Genomic DNA, 18532 nt, shown 5'->3' with positions numbered 1-18532 from the left:
TAGAACAGGAACCTGCTCTGAAAGGCACACGGCGTGAGTTGGTGAAGTAGTTGTTTTTACTGCTGTTTTCCAGTATGCGAAGAGCACCATCGGTGAGAGACCACGACGACGAAAGATGAGCCGGGTCAAGTGACATTTACTCCAAAATTCGAACACCTGAAAATTATTGTTATTCCAATCAAAGGAAATAAAAACGTCCGCCTATCAGGGACGAAAAGTATAAAAATGGGGAAAATCAAAATTAATGCGAAGCAGTTGCCTATCAAGGCGCACTTCTTTTTCTTCATGGCAGGTAATTATGTGGTTAAAATATACGGTATATTGGGGGGGGGCTAGAGTAGTTCGAAAAAATGAAGAGTTGATCAAAAAGGAATTTTTGAGTATGAGCGTATAATTTCTGTTTGATATCAAATATATCACTGAAAATTTTATACCAGAAAATAAAAGTTCCGATTCAATGACGACAATGTCGCAGTCATTTGATTTTTTTGGAAATTAAACGAATCGTGTTTAGCCATTAGTACTATCGAAATAACTTTGGAGCGAATGATCTCAGATATTTTCAAAATTTCGGACGTGTTCTCGCCAAGATTCGATACCAGATCGGAGTATTAAATTACGCAGTAAAAACACGAGATCAAAAATAAATAAATAAAATATCTGATCGATGAAATTTGTACATTTTTTTGATTTTTCAGCTATGGGTCCGATTTTACCTTTTATAACGGTATACGGAAGACAGCTCGGTGTCGCGCCGAAGATAATGGGAACTTTTACTTCCATATTGCCAATTCTGTTTCTCATAGCAAAACCAGCCTTTGGTTTCCTGGTCGATTATTTCCGTAACGTGAGAAAATTTATATTCATGGGTCTTCTTATAACCACATCACTCGCATTCGTCTCGATGTATTTTCTACCAGACATCGATGTCTTCCCGTTGGATAATCAGGAAGAAAATATGAACATGACGTTGCACTGCGACGAGTTCATCAGCTGTGAATCCCGTAACATCAGTAAAAATATTGACGATTGTCAGAGTGGAAAAAAATCGGCCGATTGTTACTGGTCCTGCAATGAAAATACAAATAATTATTCAGCGTCTGTGGTATTTATAAAAAGGGAGAGGAACTTTTCTCTCTCATCTTTTTGCTTCGTTGAACCAATCAACGAGACTTTTGACTGTGATGAAAAAAAAAATGAACGCGTGTGCCAATTTTCGTGCACTTCAAAAAACGAAAAACAATGCCTTTACGGATCCCTTGCTTTTTGGGGTTTCATTATACTTATTTCCATCGGATGTATTGGTTTCAACGTCTCCAATTCGATCAGCGATGCCATATGTTTCGATGTCCTTGGTGAGTTTCTTTATTCACCAATTAATTCTCCCTTGAAATTAGGCTCCTATTCGTCAAAATTCTCCAGAGATATCTTCCATATATCAAGGAAAAAACATCCAGGCAGCTGTCAAACAAGAAAACTCAATATTTAGACATTTGTTTAATCGAGATTATTAAGTTGAAGATATTTTTGAAATTTTTGCAAAAGTCAGCTAGAGATATAATACTCTTTTGTTACTATATCTTGACATCTAATTCTCTAATTATTTCCCATATTATCAATGAAAAAGGTGAAGGTGGCCAAATGAGCTACGGTCGCCAAAGAGTATTTGGAACAATCGGATTTGGTGTCACAGCACTGCTGGCTGGTTACGCTGTGGATTTATGGTCTGAAGGTCAAACAATAAAAACCTATACACCAGCATTCATACTTGTTTTCACTTTTACCTGTTTCGATATATTATGCTGCACAAAGCTTGAGGTAAGATTCACTTATATTAGTGAGTGATGTTTGAAGGAACAACATTCGATAAACAGATTTTTTTAAATTTCTCTGATTGGCTTATTTACCGTTTCTCATTTGATTTGCTTTGTTTACAGTTGCCAATTATCGCAGGCTCAACAAGCATAGCCAAAGACGTTTACAAGCTGGTGAAATTGAAGCCAGTAGCCATTTTTTTATGTTTTGCTACCCTGGCAGGAGTTTTCGATGGCTTCATCATTTATTTTTTACTTTGGTCAGTTTAAATTTATTTTTAAACTTTGATGAAAACCATTATGTTGAATTTTTTTTCAAGTCACATGGAATCTTCGTTCTTGAATGGTAAATGATTATAAATGACAGGTATATCGAAGATCTTGCGACAATAACAGGACACATGGGACAGATCAAATTAATCGAGGGTTTGATAGTTGCTGCAGAAACCTTGGGTGGCGAAGTTGTATTTTTTTCTTTATCTGGTAAGTTGTTTCATCTCTGCTTGGTGAAAACTGCTGCAAGATTTTTTTGATCCTTCAGTTTTTTAAAGAAAGCCAGCCAAACTTTTTTCAATGAAAAGAGATCAGTCAGCAATAACTGGAGAGAATACTATTAATATATTGTATTTACAACTTATCTTCACAAAGCTTATCTTGATAAGGTATTGAAATTGATCAAATCTCATTATTTTTCAGGTAAAATATTGAAGAAATTTGGCTATGGTTACAGCTTTGTTTTTTGTTTCCTCTGTTATGCTCTTCGATTGGGTCTTGTTTCAATCGCACCCAACCCTTGGTGGGTTATATTGATTGAGTTTTTTATGCAAGGGCCAACTTATGCTATGTGTTATACAACAATTGTAGCATTTGCAAGTACTGTTGCACCTCCTGGTACCTCCGCAACTGTACAAGGAATTGTTGCTGGGATGGATGATGGTTTTGGTGAGCTAACGAATGATTTTTTTTTGGATATATTGGAATAGAATTGACTGTTCAGTAAAATATTTATTTTATAATGTGTGAAACCTTCAATTTATGGAAATAAAATAGTACGATTCCTTTCTTCTTATAGTAAAATTCTAAGAAACAATATTGCTGTATAAAATCTGAACACAATTATTAATCTTGATATAATTATTGCAATTTTACAGGTTTTGCACTGGGCAGTTTAGCTGGTGGATTCATGTATGAATGGTTCGGGGGTACTACAACATTTAGAATTTTTTCAACCCTTTCGGCTATCACCGCAGTAGTTTATTTTTTGCTGCACATAATGTACTTGAAACACGCGATGCCTCAAACTAAAATATCGTCCGACAAAAATCGTTCGCCGAACGTACGTTGGAAAAATCCCGAAGAAGCGATGAAAGATACACACATTGCGGATGAGACATAATAACAAAATTTTCGTACCATCGAAATAATATAAGTACAGATATATTAATTGTAAATACGTTGAACAAAAATATATTTTGTATCAAAGATTTTATAACAAAACAAAATGCTCGTTTTCCTGCTTTATCATTCCTGCAAGTTAAACTGTCATATATGCAATTATAATAGGACGTGAATAGGACCTACTTCTTTTTGTTTGTTCTTTTCGGTGATTTATTGTGATGGTCGTGTTGAAATAGAATCATGGTTCGTATTTTACACACAAGTGCCGCGAAAGTCGTTATAAACTTCCGGTTTTTGACTCTCCCCTCTGACCCCTGACGCGATGACGGATGAGTGGAGTTTAGACAATTTGCCATCGGATGTACTGTTGTTGATATTCGGTTATTGTCACGCTTTTGATCTTGTCAGGCTCTCCGAGGTTTGTCGGAGATTCAATGATCTCATTGCTGAAGATATTTTATGGTTCGAGAGAAGAGCCAAACCTCTTGCAACAAATCAAGCCTCAAAGAGATTTCGAGACAGGTGAATAATGTTTGAAGGTTATTCCTCATTTCATCCGTATAGCAAGCAGTGTTTTCACTTGATTATACACTCATACAACTATATCCTTGTCTCACACATATGACGCACAAATAATTCAATTTATAGATGTAGAAATTTTTTCACAAATGCGTAGATGTGATTATGTGGAGTTTTTTTCCATAAATTTTCTGGTATATTGATCAGGTGGCACCAGCACGTGAACGATTGATAGTTCTGAGATGACATTAATACTGACTCCCTGGACTTTCATTTCGAAGATCTGTTGAAGCGAATGTTTTAATATAAAGAAGAACCTATTTCAAGAAAAATGCCATGAAAATGATTGAATCGAAGTAAATAAATACTTTTCAGATGCAATACCATTTTGTGTCTTCGTACAAGATGGCATGTATCGGAAAATTGGCAAAGAGGCAAGTATGCGGAAAAAATTCTTCATTCATGGGAGATGAACACCATGCCATGGATTTATTTGACCAAAGAAACTCTGTGGTGGAGCGGAGGCAATCAGTTGTGCGCATTTCGACGTAGATGCAATCGATATTCGCGTCCACATGAGCCATGGGATGAGACTGACAAAATATTTAACAGAAATAATATCAACAGCGATATATCAAAGTTTGTTGTACGTAATCAATATGTGATAAGCGGTCACAGGGATGGACATATTACCTTCTGGTCCAAGTCAACCAAACAAGACACTCACTCAGATTTACATATACAAAATGCTCACACTAGCAACATAAACGCGATTGATGAAATTTCTGGTACAATAATTTCTGGATCTGCCAATGGTACTGTGAAGGTGAGAAATATTTGGCTAGAAAATTAAAGAAACAAATCTACAGAAACTATTTTGTTTTGTTCTCATTCTTAAATTTCAATTCATTGACTATTTTTTGAAAATAATTGTTTATTGCATATTTTAATTGATATTTTTTTTAGGATATCTAATAAATTTTTTTTTCCCTCTTTCATTCCGATTTCTATGCAGTTATGGTCACAACCACTAGAAAATGTGCCAAATTTTCCTCTCGCTACTATCGATGTTCTTGACAGAGTTTGGTCACTGTCAGCAGATCGGGATGCTGGAAAAGTAGCAGTTGGTTCATCTGGCCATCACTCGATACCACCGTTGAAAATTTTTGACTTGGAATGGTCTGTTTTGTTTTTAAAAGATTCGTTATCACCAGTCTCGTAGTTTTCATCATCATCACTCTTCTCTTTTCTTACGATATAGCTTTTTTTGATATCTGCAGCTGTAGCGAATCTATTCTCATAAGGCATCGGTGGAGACGTGGTGCCGGTATCTATGACATGCTGTGGGAAAATTCTAATATTCTGTTGACTTGTGGCTACGATACTTGTGTACGGAAATGGGATACAAGGTGAGATGATAGTTGTGAACACTTTTCGTATGAGATACGCATGACAACACTTTTTTGTAGACAGTCGATGGGACTAAAACAACTTTGTTCCTACGGAGTCAAAAAAATGTCTTATCTTGTTTGTGTGACAAATGATTGTGGCATGGCCCATTTATTTTTTCGTATTCAAAAACTTTCGAGTCAGTACTGATCGTGTCATTTTATCACATACGTCGACTTTTGTAAATCATCTGTTGAATGGGACGATTTTGCCAGTGTATCACATTGTACATATAATACGTTTTCGCGTGGTTCATTGATACTATCTCTATTCCTGAGCGAGCAAGTTTTGATTCAGTGTATACGCGCGCACTATATTTGCAACGAACAGTTGCGCATTCATAATTCCTGTCATTTGAGAAAAATATAACACTATCAAAGGTCGAAATGAAAGTTTCGGGCCTAACTTTCGAACAAAAAACGAAAATATAATTTTTGAATTTATTGTTTTTCCCTTTATTCCTCAGTTATATTTCTTTTTAGGACGGGAAGTTGCGTCGCTACCTGGTCGGATCCAACTGACGCTGCACTTTACTGTTTGAGCTCCGATTATCGTTTCACAATTGTAACAGGCACACAGTACAATTGCAAAGCCGTTCTATGGGATCAAAGAATGACAAAATATGTGCAGGTAAAATGAAACGAGGTTACAGTTTTTCATCCAACGGTAATACCATTCCAGAGATAAAAGTTTGCCTCGTCAATATAACTCATGATCTGTCTTTTTTCTTATTTCAGTTATTTTTCCTGACCAACGTAGGGAGAAAGTCAAGTCCACTGTACAGTATCTCGTTCGACAGTTCGAGTTTCTATGGTGCTACGGATCGACGTTTGATCGAATTGACATTTTCGGGTTACGATTATTGCGAGAATGATTATAAAAAATTTCTCTGTTCCCAAATACCCCAGACCGACACAGTGAACGGAATTCGTTGAAATTTTTATTAATTTTTCAACGATGATTCAACTTTGTAACGGATCCACCAAAACGATTGTTGAACAACGACACTGGAACTCCGGAACCATGAAACTCCTGAATAATGTGGACACGATGAATTATTAAATAATGAAACACTCGATAAAAGTGTACTACTACATGTAAAGATATAGAGATATTTATGTATATATATTTTTCTTTGAAAATGCGTATGGCTGACGCGCATTTTCGTTTCTTTGTACATTTAAAGTACAAGATGATAAAACCATCATGAAAGAACCCATTTTATGCCATAAAAACAAAAATAACATTTCCACCTCTAATAAAGCTTTAATATTTTGATCATGATTTTTCGTCTCTCTCGTAAAAATCAATTTTTGTTTGTTTCTCTCGATTTTCGCACGTCTGTGTGTCGTCGATAGAAATTCCTTAAATGCTCTTACACAACTGCAAGGCAGTCTTTACATAAGTTTTCTTTCGCCTTTGACCGCATAAAACTCAGATCATCGTTCTTATCATGTAGTTCAGGATACCGCCGTGTTTGAAGTAAGTCAAATCGACTTCGGTATCGAAACGAACAATAACTTCGAATTTTTTGCCATCGTCCGTTGTCACTCCAATTTTTTGAAGCGGCTGACAATCCTCCGGTATATTTATGTTGAACTTTTCGAAACCGGTCAGTCCAAGGCTCTCTGCATTTTCGTTAGGCATATATTGAAGCGGAACAATCCCCATACCAACCAAATTCGACCTGAAAAAATTTTATAGGTGAATAATTAGACCCAAATTTTAATTAACTATTAGAATTATCGAAGAACAAAGCTTCTTATTGAAAAGCTAATTAATTTTAGCAAATATCATGCTTCGTTTCTTTTTCGGTACCGCTTTTTGGGCAACAGTCGGTATGACAAACAATATTTCTTATTATTTTCCGTTTGAAAATCGTTTCCAGCTTTTATATTCGAAAATCGAAGATATCTTATGAGCCCTCAAAGAGTTGATAAAAAACGACATTTTATTGAAAACCAAGTATAATTCTCGTGAACAGTAAACATATTGTTAACTCCTTTCAGTTTTTCCATGAAAGAATATCAACGAAAAAGTGAAATGTTAATTAGTCAATAAGCCACCCCATTAGATTGAATTGAAAATGAAAAAAGTATCAAGGGTCGAATTAGCGACAGATCTACCTGTGAATTCTTTCGTACGACTCGGCAATAACAGCTCGTATTCCCAGAATAAAAGGACCCTTTGCTGCCCAATCCCTCGAAGAGCCTGCGCCATAATCTTTTCCTACTAAAGCTATTAATTGTGTACCTTCTGCCTTGTACTTTTCAGCAGCGTCGAAAACGTCCATCTGCAATTGAGTTTCAACAAAACATTATGACTCTTGTTTCGCTCAGCGTGTCGATCTTCAATAAGCATAATTGTGAAAATTACCTCTTCTTTACTTGGAATGTGTATCGTTCGAGGGCCCGGTTTCCCGATGAATTTGTTAACGAGTCGAATATTAGCGAAAGTGCCTCGCGCCATAACTGCGTCATTGCCACGTCGAGACCCATAAGAATTGAATTCTTTCGGTGTAAGTCTGCCGAGAAAGCCAAATATTATGATTTTGTCCGAGAAAAATGAACGATATTTTGAGAAGAAATATTCGAAAATTGTCGAAAGAGACGAACCCTCGCTTCGAGAGGTATCGCGCTGCGGGGGAATTACGAGCTATGCTTCCCGCTGGGCTTATATGGTCCGTTGTAACGGAGTCTCCGAGGTTTAGCAACGCATGAGCTCCTACAATTGGTTTGATTTCCGGTAATTCCTTGAAACCCAAATAAAATCCGTCGTCAAAAATCTCCTCGATTATTGAGTAATGCTATAGTTGAGTTAATTACTTTTTGAAGGCCTTCGAAATAGGGTGGATTTTTGATGTAAGTGGAAGACTGATCCCATGGGTAAAGTTTGCCATCCGGAGCGTTCAGGCTCGACCAGCTGCTGCTGCCTTTTTCGATTTTGCTATAAACTTGTCGAAACATGGCCGGGATAACATGTTTTTGTTCGATAGCCTGAATCTCCGCTCGCGTTGGCCAGAGGTCACGCAGAAATACCGCTCGCCCATCGAGTTTGTGGCCTTCGGAAGTGAGGAAAAAAATGTTTTTTTTTTTTTTTGTTATTGACAGCAAAGACTTCAGAATTCCTGGGAACGTCACCGATTCCCATTGCAGTTAATTGACAAAAGTGGGACATGTACCGAGTGGTTCTTTTTCGAAATCGATGTCGACAGTTCCGGCGATAGCATAAGCGATGACCAACAGTGGCGAGGCCAAATAATTGGCACGAGTGTTGGGATGGATTCGGCCCTCGAAGTTACGATTTCCGGAGAGAACACCGCAGCAGACGAGTTCATTCTGTTGATAAAATAAAGGAAACGTTTTGTTCGTTATTGTTAAAAAATCTGGTATTAGATTTGAAAGTAACATAGTCTAAAAATGATGAAAAAATTGAATCAAGAGAAAAGAAACCAAGTCGTGGAATGTTCAACTCCCATCGATGATTCGTGACATCGAAACTCTCTCATTTTTCACCTTTTCGATAGCTTCGACCATGGAGTCTTGAAGAGGACCGCTGTTACCGATGCAAGTCATACAACCGTAACCAACGACGTCGAAACCAAGTTGCGTCAAAAACGGAATAACTCCACTTTCTTTGAGATAATATGTAACAACTCCAGAGCCGGGGGAAAGAGAAGTTTTTATATAAGGCGCAACCGTGAGACCCGCTTCGACAGCTTTTTTAGCGAGCAATCCTATGGGGACAGAAAAAATTTCGTTATCATATTTCATCGTCAGAAAAGGAAATAAATGAGAATAAGAATAATGGCAAATGTTGAACGGGAAAAAGGTTTAAAGGCATGGGGAGGGGCGGAGAGTATTGTCCGCAGGTATGGAAACAACAAATTTACCTGCACCGAGCATGACGCTTGGGTTGCTCGTATTCGTGCAGCTGGTTATTGCCGCGATCACGACGGAGCCATGCCTCAGTTTATAGTCCTTTCCTTCGTAGAGAAAAGTGCCTTCGGCTTTCAGCTTTTCGGACGACAACCCAAAGCCCTTGAATCCTACCTGGAATAATTTGAAGAAAAAAGAAAAATTTTAATGTCCTTGTTCCATATGAAGATTTTTGGTAAATTTATTTCGTTGAAAAAGATTTGAAATCGTTAAAAAAATCGATGTTATCAAATTTATAGAGAATTGTGCGTTGATATTCAGCTCCGGAACTGAGCAACGGATATTATTTTTGTAATGTTATGAAAATGCCTGTGAAATATGACGACGATACACATGGTCATTGGCACAGCGATGTCGAAACGTAAGCTCGCTCGATTCGATCGCGATTTGTCGAAGTCGCTGCTCCGAATCGGCTGAGTTTGCATTTTCAGAAAATCCTGAGGCGTTGGTTCGTCAACCCGCGAAGCGTTTCGCTTCGTTCGACTTAATTCGAGAGCTCGATGTGATTTTTCATCGCAACGCTCGATCGAAGCAAAGCGACGAAATACTTTGCAAAATGTGTGCAAGAATTATTAACGAATATTCGGACTCTGGGGCCCGGGGAATTTTCTAGAAGACCCTCCTTCAATTTATGATACCCTTTTCGTGTGCGAACACGAATGCTCGGACAATGAGACGCAGACAATTGAAAATTTTCTGCGATGGCATTGGACTGCGACATAAACTGGAGACGAAACGATATTTTGTCGCCTACTCTCTAAATACATTATTCGGATTTAAATGCTTAAATGCTTTTGAATGAAATAAAAGAAAGGGACGGCCACGGTTCGATGCACAATCCTCTTAATACTACCAAGATACAAAGTTTCCTAAACGACTACGGTCGTATCTTCTCATTATTTTATTTACAATGCCTTCGAAACCGGACACTTTCATCGTTCAAGAATATTCCTCGAGTTTGACACCCAAAGAAATTTGATTTGAAAAACGAACGAGAAGACAATAGCCTGCTCAGGGTCGAGCGACTCGAAGCGTTTCTATTATTCTTTGAAATGCATTTTCAACTATCGACAAGTAAGAAAATATCGATGGCACGATGCACACTGGTCAAATGCTTTTTGAGCTGGACGACTTCGGAGGTTCGTATGATCTGAAAAAAAAAAAAAAACAATTCTTCCAATAAAAAATCACACACTGCCCACGACTTGAGTTACGTTCGATTTCAACCCTTAAATCGAATAAGAGAATTTTCCTCGCAGCATTTTTTCTAATCAAGTAGGAGGTTCGTGAATGAATGATGAAATTTTATGTGTCGACTCACGAAAACGACCATAAATTGTTTTAAAAAAAGAACAAAGAGAACCGGGTCTCGGAATGACGTGAGACCATAAAAAAGTCGAGTGGACTCGAAATCGTATCGATAAATATAAATATTTGTATACATAAAAAGCATTGAACGTTGCGAAGGATAATGTGGCGAGCTCAATAGAGTGGAATTGCGAGCTGCGAATAAATGTGTGATATCCGCAGAAATTATAAGAACGTCGAATCAGCTACTTTCGTCGAGCATGTTCCTCCTCGTGTCGTTGGATGCACATGCGAATAAAAACGACGTTTTTTTTTCGTTCTGAAAGGAGAAAAATCAAGTGACATTAAGCGAAGTTCGTGAGCGTAAGGAAGGCACATTCGAATATTATTTCATAGCGGCCCCCAATTACCCGAATATTTTGTTTGATGGAGTGATTTTTTTTCCAACGGTGCAATTACTACTCAGCTCACAATTTCTCTATTCGACCAAGTTTTTACTATTTTCTTTGAGGAATCATCGACATCGTATTAACACGAGTAGCAAATCGACTCCGGGCCAAAATCTCAACCACTAACGATCGACGAATGAAGAGTGTCATTAGCAAATAGCAATTAAAGAAACTTCGTCAATGTGAAATAAATATTCTTGGCGAAGAAGCGAGACGGTATTCGAGCCGATTCGTCCGGTCGATTACTTCTTAAGAATTTGCACGATCGACATTTTTTTCGTTTCATATATAATCATTGTGTTTTTTTTTCTTTCTCAAATTTCCATCGCGTTAGGTTACTCGATTTTGATGTAGAAACGAATTGATACAATATTTCGTTTGAAATAGGGAGAAGAAAAAGGAAAAGAGAAATGGTGAAGAAAATTCATTTGCTTCGAGCATAAAGACCCACAGTCTACCTGAGTTAACGACGTGAGATACGTTTGTGACGTTTCGAGGGATCAGGTAATTAAGGTAAATCCTCGGAGCATTATGAAAATAGTGGGGAATTTCCGAGATTCGAAAAGCGGAACTTTTCAAATATTCGAGAAAAAACTTATTTAATAATATCGAAGAAATAAGTTTGGAGTGAAAGTCTTTTTTGAAAAATACGATTCAGCGTATTCCACACGTTAAGAAGGATCGATGATCGGTTGGCAATAATTACGAACGGTTCGTTTGAGCGAACACCGCAACGTTTTGGCATATGTTGATTATGAAATTTGTGATAGTAACAGTTTCTGAATTTAATTCGATTCGAAACGAATAAACGGAATGAAAAATCGATCGAAAAGCTCAAGTCGAGGGAAATTCGAGCTGTTTTTCCTTCTAAAACGTGCGACAGGAAGAAATCTGTATAGGTTTGTTTCATTGAGAAGAAAAAGTTGGAAACTACGCGTCACATGGACTGACGCGTCCCGCCGAGGGTATCGCAATTTCAATGTTTGATTTAAGTGAATAGAAATCGATTGGGAGGTCTCTGTGCACGTTGGCGTCGTTGGTTTGCCGAGAAAACATCTAACCGACACCATTGTTTCACGTTCCCAACCAACTGATCGTGTCAGACTCTAAATCGGTCTGTGTGCGTGCTCATAAAACGTATAGATGTCGAGTGAATCGCAGGACAAGTTTAACAGGGGAGTACTCCGTCGTCTCATAGTAATTGAGAACGAGCCTGAGAAAAAACGAACGTTCTACTTTAGTAGCAATTAATTATAATTCGTAAACGAAAAAGACGGCGTTACCGAAGCTGCAACTCACAATTTCGCGACCTCGCCAATTGAATTTTAATTCTAAGCAAATACGTCGGTTTCGTCAAGCCCAAAATCTGTGTAAATAATATCATTGAGAGAAAGACTGAGGAGAGAGAGAGAGAGAAAGAGAGAGAAAGAAACGTAGCAAGCGAGGTATCTGCCGATATGAGATCTGTCTCACAAGTGATTGGGATCTCGAGAAATCAACACATCTGTCTTTCGATCACGATATGCGTTGCATTTCGTTTTTTTCCTCTGTCATTCGTTCCTCGTCGCGATTGGAATATCCTCATTACTTTGCAATTTTAGCGCAGACAGAAAAATTTGAAATAAAACAAAATGTGTGTGCGTGACTCCGAGGAGAATTTCGAGAGGGAGAAAGAGAGCAGAGAGAGGGGGTGGAGATGGCGACCACTTGAAGCTTACCAAAGTTTTGTTGAAATCGCGTAGACGAGGCGCTCTACGGTCTCTACCTGATTACCGGCCAATGGGGTGAGAGAATTAGCGAGTGCGGAGACACCGGGACCGAAGGGAGGGGCGCGGGCGATCCTCGCCACCACCCTATAAATAAGGCTCATCGAACGAGGAAGGTCATCAGTTGGAGATCGGCAGAGAGACGATCAAGGTTTCTTCATTCTAAGATCGTTCACGGGAGTGAGTGGCTAAAAAGCTCGAAGGTGCGAACCAACTTGAAGGAATTTCACCAAGTTTCGTCAGACTTTCATTCGAAAAAGTGATACGTTGAAGTTGAATCGTCGCAAGTAGCAGAATTTTCAAGACTGTTTCGTTTTTGGGAATTGGAGCGATGGGAAAAATAAACGAGGTGAGTTTATCGACGGTTACGAAAATTTGTTTCATCGGGATTACTGGAAAACGGAGCAATCGTTAAAGGGGCCGCTATCGGATGCAATCCCATTCGGTGTGGGAAAAAATCGAAACCTCACCGGGTAGGATTCATCCAATATTCGCCACTTTTCTACATGTTCATTCTTCCTTTTGGAAAATGAACGCAACAGAAGAGAATAAACGATCGAATTTGAGTCTCGATACCGGTAGCGAAGTATCGATCTAGTGACACGATGCGTTGAAAATATCGTGACTAGATCGAAATACTCGTCCCTGGATGTCGAGGATTGTCGACGGGGATATCCAATGAAGAGAAGCAAGAATATCGACGAAGAATCAGTCACGCTCTCGCACTCTAAAGTCCCGTTTATTTTTCTTTGGTGATCTAACTGTATGGTGATTGATAGGATCATAAAGCTAGATCAGCAAGGCAAAATGTGCGTGACATAGCATCGTGGGATTTATGAAAAATCGGTTCGACATCGAGCTTCGAATAATACTTGGAAAAATGAAAACTACAACAGCGAGGACGACGAGAAGAGGATTTTCGTAGTGGTCACAGAGTCCGTAGGAACTGTTGTCGTGATGTGTCGCTTCGTATCATATCACAGCAGTAGTTACCTGGGATTCTGTGATTAACGCTCAACAATTTTTTTTGAAAAATCGTGAGGATCGCGTCAGGCAGCGAAATGAAATTATCGAGTATGGAATGGGATAAACGTGACCCCGTCTGACGTCAAATCAATATCTCGTCACTGGGTTATGTTTGTCCCATACAAGTACTGTTCGATCATCGATTACGCCTATTTCGCTTGACCGCTTGCTCTTCTTTGACGTACTTTGTTCGTTAAACAATTGTTGAAATCCGTCTTCATGTCCGTTACGGATACTCGATCGTGCGGCCGCTTCGGTCCGCTCACGCTCGAAACTACCGTCGATAAATCCAGCGTCACCGTTTCCGAAAATATTGGATCCTGCGCCGGGTTATTGTAATCCCGAAGCATTTTTACTGCTTCCAAATATTTCTCGATCCGCTCGATTTGCTCTTCCGAACGATCTAGAAACAAATTCATTTTCTTCGATTTAGTTCCAGCATTTGATAATATTTTTTTATTTTATTGATTCATGGGCGACACATTAATGAGTCATCACAATCTATTTGATATTTTCGTAAATAATATTAATAGGAATGTGTCGACAAGTTATAGATGCCAGCAAAAAAAAATTCAATTCTCGAACAATTCGTTTAAATTTTCTCATTCTAAAAGGGTAACAAAATCTAACGATGAGGTACTTGGAATTAGAAATATCATGGTTAAAAAAGTCTTGACCATTTTCAAGACTCAGTGGATTATTTAAAAGGCTGGAGTAGAACAAAAGAACTTGCGCACTACTAATTGCCAAACTATAAAAACTCAGTAATTTTTTAAACATTTTTCAATATCAAACTCACTCGTTTGCCTCAGGTACACCAAACTCTGTTGATCAACGGGAAAGAAGCCAACGGTAGCGCCATATTCGGGGCACATATTTGAAATCGTGGCACGATCAGCGATGCTTAGTTCGGCCACACCAGGTCCATAAAATTCGACGAATTTTCCCACAACGCCCAATTGTCTAAGATTCTGAAGAAAATGTCAAAAGTTTTGATTAATAAAGAAAAGCAGCAAAGCTACTAATCGTAGAAGAAAAAATGAATGAAAAAATCGTACCTTTGTGACAGTGAGTACGAGATCGGTCGATGTGACGTATTGATTCATTTTTCCCACTAGTTTGTAGCCGACGACTTTCGGCAGAAGCATCGATATCGCTTGACCCAGCATAACAGCCTCAGCCTCGATACCACCAACACCCCAACCAAGAATTCCTAAACCGTTTATCATTGTCGTATGCGAATCCGTACCAACAACGCTGTCTGGATAAAGAAACTCGTTGCTGTCGAACACTACTCTTGCCAGATACTCGAGATTTACTTGATGAACGATTCCACTTCCGGGAGGTACAATCAACATATTCTCAAAAGCTTTTGCCCCCCATTTGAGAAACATAAATCTTTCCTTGTTACGTTCAAATTCGAGTTCTTCGTTCTTCTTCAGTGCATCTCCGCTGCAAAAAATCAAGCACAAATGTCATTCAGAATTTAACCCTTAGTGTGCATCTGGGGTCAGCTTGACCCCAACATTTTTTTCTCACATGAATAGCATTTACAGATGAGCATCTCATAATTAAAACCCCCAATATTAAGAAATCGTTATCCCCTCTCTAAAATTAGGGAGCATAGCCACTTTATACTCCAAAATAAATACTCTTTTTGGACCGGTTGCAAAGTGGACTATTTTTCCCTTAAAGCATGGACCCTTGTCTGTAAAACTCTGTAAGGATTTTTTTCAAAACTCAAAATTTAATTTTTTACGTGAAATTTAACCGAAAAAGTGCTTTCTACGCGCACTATCAACTTTGAGCACGTTTTTGAACAATGAAAAAAGATTTTTTTGGAAATCCGACTTTGCAGCCGTAAAGTCGGATCAATTCACTGCAAAAAGTGACTAAACCTTTTATTCCGAAAAGCGCATAGTTACCGAGATATTCGATGTCAAAAATGACATCGTCAAAATGTACAGTGTGCACACTAAGGGTTAAAAGTTAGAGGACATCTTGAATGTCTCATTGTCAACACGCATAGTCAATGATTTTTCATTAAGTCAATTATTACAAAAATTAATAATTGTAATGGAAAACGTGAATCATTTGTTTTTGGCAAATAATCAATTTTGTTGATATTTGCTTGTCTATTTTTACTTTTAAAAACTTCAAAGAATTTGTTGAGCCCAAGGTTTTTTCCTAAGTTTTTTAATAAAAACTGAGAAGAAAGTTTATTTGCGTGTTTGATAAAATATTTTTTGTTATATTTTTCGTTATCAAAAAGTATTTATACCTTCTAATGTAATCTACTTGAACAGAATGATCAATGACTAGATCAGACGGACATACAGGATTGATTTTGTGTGGATCGCCTCCAAGACTCTTCACAGCATCTCGCATTGCTGCAAAATCCACTACCGCTGGTACCCCAGTAAAATCCTGTGAATCAAAGTTTTTGAAACTATTGCTTCACGTATTTTTGAACATTAAAAACTATTTTTTTTTCAATGACTTTAACTCAAAGTAAATTCAAGATTTATATGAATAACTATAATTAGAGAATTCTTTCAAAAGTCAGCAATTGAAAAAAAAAATTATTGGAGCTTGGCTTTTCTAAAAGTTATGATTGTACGAACCTGAAGAATAACTCTGGCAGGCTTGAAGGCAACTTCGACTCCACCTTCGACGGCCTGATTTTTTTGCCATTCTAAAATTTTTGTGACGTCTGTTTGCTTGACTTGAAAATCATCACAGTTCCTCACAGCACTTTCCAGAAGAACTCTGATGGAAAATGGCAATTGCTCTATTGTAAAAAGAGAAATTGAATGTTTAAAAAATTCATTGATAATACATTTGACTGGTGACATTCGATGAAACTCATTGCAAGAGAGGTATCGATAATCTAGAAGTATATGGGAGTTGTTTGCTTGGACCTTGAACATAGACTTCGAACTCTATGTAAATTTAATTTAAGAAGTTAATGTGTGCAATCAGGCAGGTAGAAAAATCGATTGGAACATTGTCTTACCGTATTCTTCACCAAAACTTGAGATGTCAAAGTAACGACGAGGTTTGCCATTGACCTCGATATTCTTGATAAGGTCCAGGAACGGATTTGACCCTTCAAATTATAATTCATGTTAGCCGATGAAACACTATGCATAATTATATTTTGTGATTTGTGATGACTTTTAATTGGAGGAATTACAAGTTGAGCCATTGGACTTTTTTATTTCTCTGCACAAATTTTTCTTTATCGGGCCAAAATAAGTGAATCGTTTGACATGATTCGTTGAGTACAATAAATTTGAGAACAGAGAAATCTTTGAACACATGTGTCACATGTATTTGATATCGGGTTACTAAATCGCAAAGTCATGCTTTCTTCCCAGACTTTTTCATATGACACAAACACACAATTAAGTTTCCATACGTTTCGATGCTGTTCGTATTGAGAACACTCCAAACGAACTGTCAAAAATTGAATGAAAACAGTGTGTAAATCTAACGTAAAAAAAAAAAGAGTGCGTGAATAAATGAGGATCGCTTTGCTTTTTGTATCACTATAGTGCGACAGGAAGTATGATGCCCAAAAAATAAACCACAGAGAGAAATAAACAATCACGATAAACCGCACCTGTCAAACGCGCTTCGGAAATTCGCGATCCACCATGAAGTCGCGGTTTTTTTGATTTTGCTGAATTCATGCTCGAAATAAAAAACGCGTGCTCGACTTTATACCCGAAGCGATTGTAATTATTTTGAGCGTTAATTAGTAAGCATAAATTGATAAAACTTTGTGAAACAAGCTTTTTTGTAAAGTGTCAATTTCAAAACCACGATTTAAATAATTTATGGGCCATAAAATATGAATTATCGGTCGATTATCAAGCGTTCCAGTAGTGTAAACGGATTAAATCAATTTATCAGCGAAAAATTCAACAATTGCTCGCATAAAGTTAACAATTTGGTAGCCAACACATTCACTGTTTTTAACAATACTCACCAGCCATGATCGCCAGCGAGCAAGTCACGTCCTCGGAACTGTTGACTCTATCGAGATTCTCCCCACCCCTCTCACGTTTACTCGACGAACTTGAAGCTTCTATATATATATACAATAATATATTTATGTTTTCTTCTCCTTCCACCTACTGCTGCATCGTTCACGCTGAGTTTTTTTTCTTTCACAATATACCTCATCATAACGTATATGCAGATGCAAATGAATATATAACGTATGTTGAGTATGATTACAAATCAGTTACATTTGATACGTATATCTCATTATTATGACATCAACTCATAATCTCACGACTGAGAATGTAAAACATTGTTAGAACGTAAAACTCTCGTTTGCTTATTTCGAAATAGCATGGGATGATAAGGGTCAGTAAACTCTCTCGTGACTATAGTTCGATGATGCATATACATATAAAGCATAAAATCAATGATCTATAAATGTTGCCATATGTGCTCCTCAACATGTGCACGTATATACACAATAAATTAACTCTTATTTCCTTGGACAAGGAAAACGAATGCAACCGACCATATTATCAGATTTCATATAAGCTAAAGGCATTTAGAGCTCATAGGGTACAGTGACAAAAATGGTTAAAAAAAACCTGAGAATGCGAATCTCCGGAGAATTTATGAATTCATTGGAAAGAGGATGAAATTGATAAATTTCAAAAGATAAAGATCGACGGGCAAAACAGGTATGAGCACCGGAGTGATGTATGGACAATTGCGATGTGTAAAGGCGCTTATCACCGTACGAAGACGACCCGGCGGAGATGATGAAACTACATTGCAACGGTGTCGAAGTCACGTGACAAATTACTGCGGTAGACTCGGATGGTAACAAAGCTACT

At 37.8% G+C, this 18532-nt stretch overlaps 3 protein-coding genes across 4 annotated transcripts; 2 read left to right on the top strand and 1 right to left on the bottom strand.

Annotated features, from left to right (window-relative positions):
• The first annotated feature begins 162 nt into the window (after positions 1-162).
• On the top strand, positions 163-3316 carry LOC122406276 (uncharacterized). The gene is made up of 7 exons (XM_043411653.1): positions 163-292; positions 699-1355; positions 1628-1818; positions 1938-2074; positions 2182-2297; positions 2511-2756; positions 2966-3316. Exons 1-7 carry the CDS (start codon positions 226-228, stop codon positions 3208-3210), a joined length of 1659 nt encoding a protein of 552 aa, XP_043267588.1. The 5' UTR covers positions 163-225; the 3' UTR covers positions 3211-3316.
• Positions 3317-3461: 145 nt separating this feature from the next.
• Positions 3462-6464, top strand: LOC122406277 (F-box/WD repeat-containing protein 4). The gene is made up of 6 exons (XM_043411654.1): positions 3462-3734; positions 4107-4557; positions 4747-4910; positions 5012-5140; positions 5663-5810; positions 5918-6464. The coding sequence occupies exons 1-6, from the start codon at positions 3535-3537 to the stop codon at positions 6113-6115; spliced, it is 1290 nt and encodes a 429-aa protein (XP_043267589.1). The 5' UTR covers positions 3462-3534; the 3' UTR covers positions 6116-6464.
• On the bottom strand, positions 6279-17756 carry LOC122406273 (cytoplasmic aconitate hydratase-like). 2 transcript variants are annotated; one of them, XM_043411640.1, is made up of 15 exons: positions 17662-17756; positions 16684-16776; positions 16292-16458; positions 15949-16094; positions 14726-15119; positions 14467-14638; positions 13853-14070; positions 9073-9232; positions 8696-8916; positions 8362-8518; positions 8006-8241; positions 7796-7932; positions 7557-7704; positions 7307-7473; positions 6279-6867 (listed from the first exon to the last, which is right to left on the bottom strand). In XM_043411640.1, exons 1-15 carry the CDS (start codon positions 17666-17668, stop codon positions 6615-6617), a joined length of 2676 nt encoding a protein of 891 aa, XP_043267575.1. In that variant the 5' UTR covers positions 17669-17756; the 3' UTR covers positions 6279-6614. The 2 variants fall into 2 exon arrangements, with proteins under 2 accessions (XP_043267575.1, XP_043267574.1); XM_043411639.1 differs by lacking the exon at positions 17662-17756 and adding an exon at positions 17293-17653.
• Between the last annotated feature and the right edge of the window lie 776 nt (positions 17757-18532).

This window comes from Venturia canescens, chromosome 2, assembly GCF_019457755.1.
Source record: "Venturia canescens isolate UGA chromosome 2, ASM1945775v1, whole genome shotgun sequence".
Classification (NCBI taxonomy): Eukaryota; Metazoa; Arthropoda; class Insecta; order Hymenoptera; family Ichneumonidae; genus Venturia; species Venturia canescens.
Note: the sequence above shows the minus strand (reverse complement) of the source record. Positions and strands in the feature narration are given on the sequence as shown.

Bases quoted from the DNA above. Each gene is read 5' to 3' on its own strand.
- LOC122406276 (XM_043411653.1), top strand. From the start codon at position 226: ATGGGGAAAATCAAAATTAATGCGAAGCAGTTGCCTATCAAGGCGCAC. The intron at 293-698 runs GTAATTATGTGG...TTGATTTTTCAG, and splicing joins CTTCTTTTTCTTCATGGCAG to CTATGGGTCCGATTTTACCT. The intron at 1,356-1,627 runs GTGAGTTTCTTT...TCAATGAAAAAG, and splicing joins CATATGTTTCGATGTCCTTG to GTGAAGGTGGCCAAATGAGC.
- LOC122406277 (XM_043411654.1), top strand. From the start codon at position 3,535: ATGACGGATGAGTGGAGTTTAGACAATTTGCCATCGGATGTACTGTTG. The intron at 3,735-4,106 runs GTGAATAATGTT...AATACTTTTCAG, and splicing joins TCAAAGAGATTTCGAGACAG to ATGCAATACCATTTTGTGTC. The intron at 4,911-5,011 runs GTCTGTTTTGTT...TGATATCTGCAG, and splicing joins AAAATTTTTGACTTGGAATG to CTGTAGCGAATCTATTCTCA.
- LOC122406273 (XM_043411639.1), bottom strand. From the start codon at position 17,362: ATGAATTCAGCAAAATCAAAAAAACCGCGACTTCATGGTGGATCGCGA. The intron at 7,933-8,005 runs GTAATTAACTCA...TTGGGTTTCAAG, and splicing joins ATTTCGAAGGCCTTCAAAAA to GAATTACCGGAAATCAAACC. The intron at 7,474-7,556 runs GTAATTTTCACA...ACTCAATTGCAG, and splicing joins ACATTCCAAGTAAAGAAGAG to ATGGACGTTTTCGACGCTGC.